The sequence below is a fragment of the Boleophthalmus pectinirostris genome, unplaced genomic scaffold, assembly GCF_026225935.1.
Source record: "Boleophthalmus pectinirostris isolate CB_2022bp ecotype Guang Dong unplaced genomic scaffold, ASM2622593v1 HiC_scaffold_18, whole genome shotgun sequence".
In the NCBI taxonomy this organism is placed as follows: domain Eukaryota; kingdom Metazoa; phylum Chordata; class Actinopteri; order Gobiiformes; family Gobiidae; genus Boleophthalmus; species Boleophthalmus pectinirostris.
In genome coordinates, this window is record NW_026571133.1 from 1,680,180 (window position 1) to 1,693,500 (window position 13,321).

Here is a 13,321-nt window from a genome sequence, read left to right on the forward strand (position 1 = left end):
CACACGCTGCGTTTAATTCGGGAGACGACGTTCCGTAGCTCGTCTTGGACACTGACGATGTTCTGGTGGTTGGTTGATTTGTCGCCGTGACACCGGGCTTCGTGTTTCCCGGATTTAATTAAACGGCTTCACCTCCATCAGGACAAGAATAATGAGACGCGCAGGAAGACGGACACTTCCCACCTTCTACCGCCCCCTCTGGTATAAAGAGGTTAATACAGGGCAGTTACTCCTGTGGTTACGAGAAATGAAACCTGAAAATGAAACCGTTTATAATTGATTTTGTACTGATAAGAATCTCTCATTTATAATTTGACACTGTAGGAAAATAATGTTAAGAAGGTTGGTTAGATAGTCGGGACGAAGAGACGCAAGTTCTCACGTAGCTCTGGTTAATTTCTGTCTCTTGATATTTTGCAGTGGTGATGTTCGTTAATGTACGTTAATGCTTTTCTATGGTAAAATGTCTGGTGGAAATGTCTCGGGTATTTTCCACCAGCTTCATAAATCTGCCCCATCACCAAATCTTCATCCAACAAGGTCGACAAAGGATAAACATTCTCCCATGATGAATTTATCCACAACCATCAAGGGAAGAAAGACGAAAACGTAAAGGCGAACAACGACGACGCGTTAGTCACACACTGAGCAAACTACTATGGTCATGAATAAAACAGAAGTAACTTGTGAACTCAGACTGATTCTAGAATTAAAATTAAAAATCGATTTCAAGATGTAGATATTTGTGCAGTTTAAATGTGAGACATGTAATCTGTGAACATCTCTAGCATTCGAACTGCACAAATCTCTGTCTATGTTAATATCTACATCAGGCATGTCCAAACTACGGCCCATGGGCCAAATGCGGCCCTCAGACACATTTTTCTTGGCCCTCAGGCTTCCAGGTGAATTGGCCCAAATTACCTTATATCATTTAAAAATTTACTTCTTACTGCAAACTTCTGGAAAATCTACCTTGATAAAGTGAATATTTAATATTTAGTGTGTGGTTTTAATTAAGCATCTTAGCATGAGCCATCAGTATTTATTCATTCTATTTGTGTTAAACATGCACATATTTCAATTATTCACTGTATTGAGCACCAGTCTACGGTCAACCAGCAGTACGTCTTATAAGGGAAATATTTGTTTCTCAACAAACCTGTACCTTGATAGTTGTGGATAAATTGTTCATGTTATAATGTTTATCCTTTGTGGACCTTTTTGGTTGAAGATTTGGTGATGGGATTTATGAGGCTGTTGGAAAATACGTGAGACATTTCCACAGATATTTCATCATAGGAAACCATTAACCACAAGTTCCTCAAACCTACAGCGGGGCACTTCCAGCCGTTGTGAAAATGGTCTGTTACTATGGTGACACAATTCACGCTTTGGCAAATGCAGACATAAAAGTTTTAAGTAGATTTAAACAACATATTTCCTTTTTAGGCATTTGATTTTGAACAAAAATGTGAGAGGCTACGTTCAGACTGCAGGGTTTAATGCTCAATTCCGATTTTTTTGTGAAATCCGATGTTTTTGCGAGGTCGTTCACATTTCCAATTAAATGCGACTTGTCTGTGACTCCAGTGTGAAAATTAAACAGGCCCAAAAGTGTCCCGCATGTGCACTGGAGACACGACGACGTCAACCGTGCGAGCGTGCTCTGTGTTTACAGAAGTTGTCCAAACATGGACGCAGCATCGAGCACCTGGAGATTTTAAAGTTCCTCTCGTACCGGAGCCAGAACAGGAACAACTTAACTGTTTTAAGGAGGAGATTGAGAAGGAGAAGGACAAGGTTTTTGGCCGTGGTGTTTTGTGGGTCAGTCCGTTGAAGTGAACGTGTGGATGTGGAGACGGAGCCAAGAGTGGTGAGTGGTGATGTGCTTCACTTCAGTGACACGGAGTTCATTAACAATTTTCGCCTATTTCAGCGCAGAATAGTGACGTTTGTGGTTTGTTGATAACGTGTAGGTGGATGAATGCACTTTGGCCGTTCAGACTGAAGTCACATGTCAAAAGATCAGATATGTTTCAGTTTCAGGAGCACATATCCAAGTGTCCTGGGTCACATTTGAAAAAATCGGATCTGTGTTGTTCAGACTGACATTAAAAGATCGGATACCGGTCACATAGAAGCCAAAAAATCGGATTTGGGTCACTTCAGGCTGCAGTCTGAACGCAGCCTAAGTGAAAAACTGGCTGAATACTGTAGCTTAGGGCTGGATATCATTAAGAAGTTACCGATAGGATACATACCTCAATACATAGACCACGATACGATACATATCTCGATACAGTGCGCTTTCGATTCGATAACATATAGTTAAAAATGATTCGATATGGTTCAATAAAAAGTAAAGGTTAAATCATGGCTGTGATACTAAAAGTCTTTGTTAAACCACTTCTTGTGCAAAGTTCATATGAAAAACGCCCATTTTAATCATCAAAACAGTGAAAATGTCACATGTGTTGTTGTTGTGAGTTTCCTTTCTCTACACAAGCCACAAAACTGTAGCGTTGTAATAAAATAATTTTGTAAAATACACCTCTTGGCGATATATTTATACATCAGCTCCCGATCATCACATTGAACGATACGATATATCAATATTTCGATATTTTTGCACACCCCTAGTAGCTTGTGATTTAAATTTTATTTGTTTACTAAAACATCTTTTTCTGGTCGGATTGTGTGAAAATAAAACTCAGATTAAGTCTAATTTGAGCTTCAAACAGAGTAGTGCTTTCAGTCAGCTTCACACTCCCAGGAAATGTTCATCAATAAACATTCTAACTGGTGACCAATTTGTGTTTTAAAGTTTATTCTGCTAACATGTTACTACCCCAAAATATTAATATAATCCTAACTCTAACCTTAACCATTTCCCTCACTTTAACATAATCTTGCTGTTACGTAAAACAGCCACAAGGAGGCGTCTTTGAGCTCCAGGGAGGGAGACAGACTAAATATAGACTACTAAAACAAAGCGTGGTATCAGTTCAGTCACTGTGCAGTATCAGTTGAGTTTGCCCTCGTCCCCGGACACTGCAGTGTTTTCTCCGTGTGTGTTTTGCCCCCGTTTTGCCCGCAGTAGACGGTGGCTCTGCTCAGGACAGGGCTGGCAGACGGTGGAGTGGGTGAGACGCTCGGGTGCGCTTGTTTCGCTCTCCTCCGTCTCCGTCCTCAGACCTGCAGGACGCCTGATCGATACTCCGATTGTTTTAGCAGCGCATTTAATCAGAGAAGAAGACCAAGAGCTGGAGCTGTGCTGATGAGAAACAGGCGCAGGGACAAAATCACTGGGAGAATCTCATAAAAAAATATATTATTGACACTTTGCAGTGACATTACAATGCTGAGGGGAGGTTCAGCATGTTTGTTTATGATGCAGTGTTCGACAGTTACCATGGTGACAATGAAAACATAAATACTGTATTTTTCGGAATATAAGTCGCACCAGCCAAAAATGTGCAATTAAGAAGAGAAAAACATATATAAGAAACAGCCCATTCTGCTATTAATATTACGCAAAATTGACTCTTGTGACCTTTAATACATGCTATAATGTTATCACATCAAAAACATATCTGGAGGTGTGTTTTGCTTCATTCACATGTTTGAGTAATCCTGTATTATTAGTCTGTCTGCAGCTCAACTCAAAATGCTCTGTTCCACTTCGTGATGTCATGAAGCTGAAGTTTTCAAGTCAACAGCTCCTTTTACATTTTGTTCAGGACAGACTGGCAATTCCAGGTCTGATTCTAGAGAAGGTGTAATGAGTTTAAAAACAAATATGTGCAATGCTTGTGTGTTTAACATGTGACTGAAATAAAACACAACTCCAGATCTGTTTTTGATCAGAAATCAACATTATAACATGCGTCAGAGAGCCCTTTAAATAAGTAAAAGTTATTCTGATTGAGTTTTGTTCAGTCTTCCTCATTCTTCTTATAAACACACGAGATCAGGGAGAGCACCTGTTGTTTTGGCTGAGAGCTGAGCTGGAGGAGATCCACACTGACAGCAGGAGACGAGCTGCACAGCCAGAGATATTAATAAACTATTGTCCCAGTCTTTGTCTTTACAAGTTGAACATGCAAAATAAATGCACTGAATAGGATTAAAGTAACATAAGATTTATTTGTATAGCAGATAATCATATAACAAAATAAAGCACATAGGCATTTTTTTCATTACAGAGATCACTGTTTAACTTTACAGTAGATTACAGGTTTTAATATTAGTCTTGTCATGATCAAACATTTAGATGATGATAAACTGCAGAAGAAAATATAGAAGATAAATCCTAAAGCAGGATTTCACCAAACAAGGGCAGGAAAGGATGTGGAACTGTAACTGCTGGCCTGGATTAGCTACATTTGCCTGGAGCCAAACGCTGTGAACAGTCTATGGTAATAACTCAACACATGTTCGTAAAATCCCTCATTTGTTGTTAGGTTTATCTAAACATTGTAAACAAGAAGAAAGACAAGAGATTAATTCAGTTTTACTCGCGAGGAGAACGGGCAGAGAGTGGGCATCAAAACCAACAGTCTCCACACGTTCTGATGACTCAAGGCCGTTCTCCTCTTTTTATTTCATTAGGAGGCCCTAGTTACAGAACGATAATTCTCAAGGGGAAGGGGAAACAGCAAAGACATAATAAGAAACTGGTGCAGCTATGCATAGTATAAACACATAAAACATGATTAACAATCAGGAGGTGCCTTAGGTTTGGTCAGACACCATCATAACTCTTGCATGTGTGACAGTGGGAGTTGGCTTCATGTGAGGAATCATCTCGAGTTTCACTAGAGCGATAGGACACTGCACACAGTTGTCAAACACACAGAGGTTATTCAACAAGTGACAAGTGATTGGTACATTATAAATCAAAGAATTGTAGTACATAAATGGTTAACTCATAGGCATAGAATATCACACAAGTATTTAGCAAATATGGGATAATAAAATTATTCTGACATTTGTCCAGGTAAGATCCATAGCAAAGAAAAAAAAAACTCAACACAAATACAAGCATATAGACACTACACTAACATTCTTCCTCTTTCTTTATTATTCTTATAATACAATTATAATACATTTCTGTTTTTTGTTGTAATTATGTCTATAAATGCTTCAGTTTTTTTTTTTTTAAAGTTCTCACAAGGGTTCTCCAGTTATTATTGAGTTCATTGATTGACTTGTTTTCATTTGTTGTTGATCTTAAATTGATAAAACTTTGAAAAGGAATGACCCTGACTTTGAAATTTATCTATTCAAACTCCTTATTATTAATGGCTGAAAACAAATTATTGCAGTTTAAAATATAGTTATTTACAATTTAAAAAAAAAAACCCAAAAAACTGGAAGCAGACTGGTTCAGTGTATGCAAGCAAAGTGCTTCTTTACAGAATTCAATAAACAACATGGATGAGATATAAGACACAACGGATTCCAGGCACTCCAAAACAGTAGAAAAAGTTAACACATTGCACGAGGAAAAATATAAGTAAAAGGCCTTTATTTGAATGGCCAAAGCCAACATGTTTCTGATGAAGACCAGTTAAGGTCGAAACATGTTGGCTTTGGCCATTCAAATAAAGCATTTAATTATATTTTTCGTGCGATGTGTTAACTTTTTCTACTGTTTTTCAGTGCCTGGAATCCGTTGTGTCTTAGTCTTGATCCTTTTTTCCAAGAGCACCCTCTATTTGCTCCTACCGATTGGAACACCTGCAGCAAACAGCCACATTTTTGTTCTTTCTGCATGGATGAGATATAATTGAAATTACAAACAGTCAACCAAACGCTTCTCTAAACTACTGCTGCTTAAAGAGCTACTTTTTAAAATCAGAAAATATATTCATTTATTTGGTTATTTTTATTGATTTATCACAAATGAACATGGTTAAAATTGTATGAATCCGATTCATGTAAACATTCACTTATTTTGTGACCAAAGCCCTGAGAATGTTTTTACACATTTAGACCATAAGTACTCAGCTCCACCCTTGCTTTCATCTTCGATTTTATATTTCATTCTCTCCAGTTTTTTGACTTTCTCTTCATCTCCCTGCTCCTTCATCTTCTCAATCAGAAAAGGCAGGAGGATGTAGGTGGACACTGAGTGCACGTTTAGAGCGATTTTCTCCAGCTTCTCTATGACCTCAAACACCTCATCCAGACACTGATTTTTGGATTGTTTAAGTGTTTGCATTTCCTCCTGCAGACTCTTCAACAGGGCTTCTTTGTCATCAACCTCAATGGTGTCTTCCACTTGTCTGGTCTTGGTCACATATCTCCAGTTCTCATGTACATGATCCTTCACAGGGCATTTTCCAGAGCAGACAGTACATTTGCCTTCTACCATGATGGGACAGGAGGGTAAACCCCAAAAACAGTTATTATGGCAATTTTCTTGGCAGTTGTTACAAGTGATATTATTAAACCATGGGAACCACCACCATCCATTCTGTTCTTTATCTTTGTAGGTCTCTTCTTTATACATTTTGCCAGATGACTTAAGGGTTTTCAAACTTTCACTGTTCTTTTTATTGCTTCTTCTTTCTTTTCCATATCTTCAACACGATCTTTAAGGTTTTCGATGCAGGCCACCAATCTTTTCCTTTCATTCAATACCTCTGCTGTTTTCTTCAGTGACTGAGGTTGTTTTTCTCCCAGAAATTGTGTAAATTCTGAGATGCCCTCTTCAGTTAGTTCAAATACATTTTTTGCTATCTTTTCTGCATGTTTCCCTTTTCCAATCTTCTCATTTTGTCGGTTGTTAAACAGGAAATAGACTGGCTCATCGTTTTCATCTGTAGCATATTTTATATTAGCGTCTTCCAGTGCTTTTAGGGCATTTTTTGGTTCCATTCCATCTGAGTGTGTTATCATTGCCACAATATTTTCCTTCATGTCTTTACCAAAGATTGAAGTGATTGAGTTGAAGACGTATCCCATTCTCTCATCAAGTCTGTTCTCTGAGGCCTTCACCACCAAACCCACTGCATTTAATGCTTTTACTCCATCCACTTCATCAGGAGCACTGAAGAGTTCCAAGAGTTTCATTGTGGTAATTTCATCATATTCTATTCCTCTGGTGTCTCCATACCCTGGAGTGTCGATGATGGTCAGAGAATAAGGGACACTTTCCCCCTCAAATCCAAAGATTTCATAAACAGACACTTCTGAGGTCTGACTCTCAGACTGAGATTTGTCTCTGTCACCGGTGATGATTTCAAACCAAACTTTGTCTTCAAACTTGACGCCCATCACATAGTTGACCAGGGCGTTGATCAGAGTGATTTTCCTGTCCCTGTCGCTCCCACCAGGAGGACGGATTTGTTTGGGAATTTAGGATCACGTTTTCCAAGAGTGAATTTCCTCAGTTTTGATTCTTCATCTGACTGCCTGTCCAGGTTCACTCTGTCTAGTTTCAGCTTGTAACGAGCAGGAGGACCATCAGATAACTTGATGCTTTCTGTCATATATCTTAAGAATCTTTTCTCCATATTGTCCCTATATGATTTTTGTCAATAGCATCAACAAAAAAACATGTTTTTAAGTGACCAAATATATTGAACTTTTTCATGATATGTATAAATCTATTCACCCACCTTCTGTTTGCTGTGTCTGCTGTTTGGGAAAGACAGGATATGATTCTTCCTGTGGTTGAAAAAAGGAAGAGAAGAAATCAGTACTGCTGAGACAATGAGATAATCTGCCTCTCCTGATATTGGGGAGGTGTGACTTGAGCAACAATTCTCAAACAAATATTTGTGATGCTTTGCCATTCTGTAAAGGGGTCCCAACTTCAAAACCTCAAATGTTAAGAATCAAACAGCTCCCGCCGCAGACTGTATACCCCTGTTCCTCTTTAGGAGCATTTCATTCTCACACATTTCTTTTCTCCTTGCTCTTCCATTATAAATATGCATAGAGAGTGAGCTCATGTTGTGTGCTGTCCTCATGTTTTTTGGTTCTGACATTACGTTTAGTTCATGTGCAGCTTACATGAAAACATGTGTGGTGTTTCTGTGTGTGTCTCCATACAAGTGTGAGACTGTGAGAGAGCTTTCATTGCTCAGTATCAAATATTGCATCTCTTCCACTAGGATCATGCAGCAAAATAAAAACATGCCATTATGACATGGTTAAATCTCAAAAAATGTTGAATGTACATGTTAAGGGGCGGCAGTAGCTCAGTTGGTAGAGCATTCGCCCACTGATCTAAAGGTTGGCGGTTTGAATCCAGCTCTCGACATAAACATCACAGGTTGAGTGGTCAGATCCACTGACCCACAGTTTGGCTGATGTGATTCCAGTTCCCACAGATGAATGCTGCCATTGTGTCCTTGGGCAAGACACTTAACCCACCTTGCCCACAGTGTCTGTGTACACTGGTGTGTGAATGTGTGTGTGAATGGGTGAGTGGTTCCCTGTTGTAAAGCGCTTTGAGTGTCTTGAAGGTGGAAAAGCGCTATAGAAAAATGTGACCATTAAGCACATAGATGGAGCATGAGGAAGTATTCCTATTTTGTTTAATAAATTGGAGTCATAAACTAAATTAATTTGGTTTCTCTTCTGCTTTCACTCCATAACTGAGCCCAAAGTGATTGACAGGCTGAAGTGTAGAAAAACTATTTACTGTATAGTTACTACATATATACAGTGAGCAGAGTTTTACTTGATCTTGAATGAAAGTGTTCTAGTTTATCTACTGTATACTTTATCCATTATGAGAAATAATTAAATGAATCACAATAAGTATTACTATTTTGTAAAAGAGAGAAACCCAAATGATCTTGATTAAATTATAAAGACAAATTAACTTAAAATAATCCTTACCTTTTCGTCAGATCAGTCAGCGTCTGTCTGAGTGAGAGTTGAAGCACAGCTCTTTATATAGCCTCCTCCTGAAATCAAAAAGAAAGTAAAACTACCAAGTCACAAGTTATCTAATCTTTATTTGCATTGTGGCTGTTTTTAACTTTCAATTTGAGTTGATCAAGTTAATGATTAAAATTTAATTGAACAGATGTATATATTTACGAAGACCCTATAGAGGAGTAACGATGCAGTGTGGCTCTGTGGTGTGCGTCTCTATTAAGGCTACCACGGAACTGAACAAAACAACACCAGTTCGTTGGTTAGTTTGTTAGTTTATTTTAACGTAATCATTAATCATATTGTAATGATTTAACACAGAAATTATGCATATCACTAAAGTTATTCTACAGACCGAAGGGGTTTAGGCTGAAGTTTTAACACTTATTTTGCATAACCCTATTAACATACAGAACAGGATACAAGGTGGCAGACTTATTTACAGAAATCAACACAAAATTCATCTTTTATGAGTACAGGAAAGAACAGGTACTTAATTCTTTTGGTATACACACATACACAATACAGACACACAATCCAATACACGTCGATGTTCATACATGCACACACACTAATCCATGTACATGTTAGTATTCATACCTATTAGTATATAAATACACAGACACGTATAATTGATGGTTATAGCTCATCTGAAAGTTCCATAAGATAAGATATATGACAGTTCTTATCTGTTGACTCTTTTTTATACTTATGCTATTAATACATATTATTCAAGAATTATTTAAATGAAAGGTAAATCAAAATTATGGTAGAAAAACTCAGATTAAGTCTAATTTGAGTGACAGAGCTTCAAACAGAGTAGTGCTTTCAGTTGGCTTCACACCCACATGAAATGTTAAAGACATCAGATGTAATCATCAATAAACAGGCTAATTGGTGACAAAAGTTTCTTCTGATAACATGTTTACTATCCCAAAATATTTTCCTAACTCTAACCTTAACCATTTTCCTCACTTTAACATAATCCTTTTATTACATAAAACATCCACAAAGAGGCAGACCAAATATAGACTACAAAAACAAAACACAACTCCAGATGTGTTTTTTGAGGAAACATCATTACAATATGGCTAAAAAAGTCAAAAAGGTCAAGTTTGCCGACCCTTTATGTTTGTTAATGTTCTTGTTGAAAACTAATTATTGCAGTTTAAAACATAGTTATTTACAATCATTTGGCAGTTTTTAAACTGGAAATGTTATTGTATGCTAAAGTGCTTTACAAAATGCATTAAACAACATGGATGAGACATAAAAGAGATTACAAACAGCTAACCAAAAGTTTGTCTAAACTACTGTTGCTTAAAGAGATGCTTTTTAAGAGGAAGAGTCCCCCTGTATTTTAAAGTGAGTCTTTGGGACCATCATGTTACAAGGTTTTCAAATCATCATCAAATGTAGTGAATATTTTTTGTTTTTATTTATTTATTACAGAATAGCACAGCTAAAATGGTTTGAATCCAATTCATGTAAACATTCATTTTTTTCTTTACTAGGGTCCTGCCATTTTTTTTCATATTTAGACCATAAGTACTCAGCTCCACCCTTGCTTACATCCTCGATTTTAAATTTCATTCTCTCCAGTTTTTGAACTTTCTCTTCATCTCCCTGCTCCTTCATCTTCTCAATCAGAAAACGCAGGGGGATATAGGTGGACACTGAGTGCACGTTTAGAGCAATTTTCTCCAGCTTCTCTATGACCTCAAACACATCATCCAAACACTGATTTTTGGATTGTTTAAGTTTTTGCATTTCCTCCTGCAGACTCTTCAACAGGGCTTCTTTTTCACCAAACTTAATGTTGTCTTTCACTTCTCTGGTCTTGGTCACATATCTCCACTTCTCATGTACATGACTCTCCACAGGACATTTTCCAGAGGAGACAGTACATTTGCCTTCTACCATGATGGCACAGGACTGCAGACCCCAATAACAGTAATTATGACAATTGTGTTGGCAGTTGTTACAAGTGATAGTATTTCTAAACCACAGGAACCACCATCCTCTCTGTTCTTTATCTTTGTAGGTCTTCAATTCTTCACTGTTCTTTTTTATTGCTTCTTCTTTCTTTTCCATATCTTCGACACATTCTTTAAAGTTTTCGATGCAGGCCACCAATCTTTTCCTTTCATTCAATACCTCTGCTGTTTTCTCCAGTGACTGAGGTTGTTTTTCTCCCAGAAATTGTGTAAATTCTGAGATGCCCTCTTCAGTTAGTTCAAAAACATATTTTGCTGTCTTTTCTGCATGTTTCCCTTTTCCAATCTTCTCATTTTGTCGGTTGTTAAACAGGAAATAGACTGGCTCATCGTTTTCATCTGTAGCATATTTTATATTAGCGTCTTTCAGTGCTTTTAGGGCATTTTTTGGTTCCATTCCATCTGAGTGTGTTATCATTGCCACAATATTTTCCTTCATGTCTTTACCAAAGATTGAAGTGATTGAGTTGAAGACGTATCCCATTCTGTCATCAAGTCTGTTCTCTGAGGCCTTCACCACCAAACCCACTGCATCTAATGTTTTTACTCCATCCACTTCATCAGGAGCACTGAAGAGTTCCAAGAGTTTCATTGTGGTAATTTCATCATATTCTACTCCTCTGGTGTCTCCATACCCCGGAGTGTCGATGATGGTCAGAGAATAAGGGACAGCTTCCCTCTCAAATCCAAAGATTTCATAAACAGACACTTCTGAGGTCTGAGTCTCAGACTGAGATTTGCCTTTGTCACCGGTGATGATTTCAAACCAAACTTTGTCTTCAAACTTGACGCCCATCACATAGTTGACCAGGGTGTTGATCAGAGAGGATTTTCCTGTCCCTGTCGCTCCCACCAGGAGGACGGATTTGTTTGGGAATTTAGGATCACGTTTTCCAAGAGTGAATTTCCTCAGTTTTGATTCTTCATCTGACTGCCTGTCCAGGTCTATTCTCTCTAGTTTCAGCTTGTAATAAGCAGGAGGACCATCAGATAATTTGATGCTTTCTTTCATATATTTTGAGAATCTGTTCACCATATTGTCCCTATATTCAAAAAATATTTACGTTTTATCAACTCCATCAACAAAAAACATGTTTTTATGTATAAATATATAAACCTAGTCACCCACCTTCTGTTTGCTGTGTCCAGGATTTTGGAAGGACAGGATATGTTAGGTTCTTGATATGAGAGGTTCTTCCTGTGGGTGAAAAAAGAAAGAGAAGAAATCAGTATTGTTAATATTATTACAGTCAAAGAGGGGATAATCTGCCTCTCCTGATATTGGGGAGGTGTGACTTGAGCAAGAATTTGCACAAAATATTTGTTATGCTTTGCAATTCTTAAAAACCTCAAATGTTAAGAATCAAACAGCTCGTGCCGCAGACTGTGCCCCCCTGTTCCTCTTTAGGGGGATTTCATTCTCACATAATTCTTTTTTCCTCTTGCTCTTACATTACATTTATATTAGCATATGTAAAGCTAGTGAGCTCATTTTGTCTGCTGTCCTCATGTTTGTTTGGTTCTGACTGGAGATTGAGAGGCTGAAGTACATAAAAACTATTTACTGTATAGTTACTGCATAGAATATATACAGTGAGCAGAGTTTTACTTGATCCATGATAAGAAATAATTTAATTAAAACCAGTAAGTATTACTATATTATAAAAGAAGGAAACATAGATTCTCTTGATTCCATTATAAAGAGAAGTTTACTTGTATTAAAATGATCCTTACCTTTTCGTCAGATCAGTCAGCGTCTGTCTGAGTGAGAGTTGAAGCACAGCTCTTTATATAGCCTCCTCCTGAAATCAAAAAAGAAAGTAAAACTACCAAGTCACAAGTTATCTAATCTTTTTGTGTTGTGGCTGATTTGAACTTTTTATTTGAGTTGAGGAATAACAAGTAAATCATTTACATTTATACTTTCAACATTCTGACCTGACCATCCAGGATTCTAGTATTTCATTCAGTAAATTTACACTTACCATCCACCCGCCCGCCGGCGGGCGATTTTCCAATAAAAAATGTTCACTCTGTATATTCACCTTCATTATTGTTTTCACTACTGGCATGCCATACATCGTTTGAAAGCTTAATTTGTCAATAAAACAACCATATCATTCATTTTATGCCGTACAACGAGCCCGAATTTATGTGAATTTAAAAATTCACATCATAAACAAAGAATAAGATACGCGTTTCTTACCTTTGAGCCGGTTCTGTCGGTCCAAAACGCGTTCAATCCATGAAAAGTTGTACTCAATAAATCCGTAATAATCCACAGAAAAAGAATATCAAGTTGTTTTTCCAAAAAATAATTCCATGTGGGGAAATAATCCAGAAAATCGTCGTCCGTATGAGTGGATGAATCCGTGAATGAAAATATTATGTCTCTTTCTCCGCCTCTTCTCCCGCTCTCACTT

General features: G+C 37.5%; 3 protein-coding genes across 3 annotated transcripts in view; 1 reads left to right on the forward strand and 2 right to left on the reverse strand.

Annotated features, from left to right (window-relative positions):
* Nucleotides 1-13,321, forward strand: part of nav3 (neuron navigator 3) — a 285,935-nt gene that overhangs the window by 114,834 nt on the left and 157,780 nt on the right. The window lies entirely within an intron of this gene.
* Nucleotides 6,241-7,466, reverse strand: LOC110165881 (uncharacterized). Its single transcript, XM_020931070.2, has one exon. The coding sequence runs from the start codon at nucleotides 7,285-7,287 to the stop codon at nucleotides 6,544-6,546; it is 744 nt and encodes a 247-aa protein (XP_020786729.2). The 5' UTR covers nucleotides 7,288-7,466; the 3' UTR covers nucleotides 6,241-6,543.
* LOC110156011 (uncharacterized) lies at nucleotides 10,261-13,251 on the reverse strand. The gene is made up of 4 exons (XM_055154068.1): nucleotides 12,884-13,251; nucleotides 12,633-12,700; nucleotides 12,028-12,096; nucleotides 10,261-11,941 (listed from the first exon to the last, which is right to left on the reverse strand). Exon 4 carries the CDS (start codon nucleotides 11,932-11,934, stop codon nucleotides 10,348-10,350), a length of 1,587 nt encoding a protein of 528 aa, XP_055010043.1. The 5' UTR covers nucleotides 11,935-11,941; nucleotides 12,028-12,096; nucleotides 12,633-12,700; nucleotides 12,884-13,251; the 3' UTR covers nucleotides 10,261-10,347.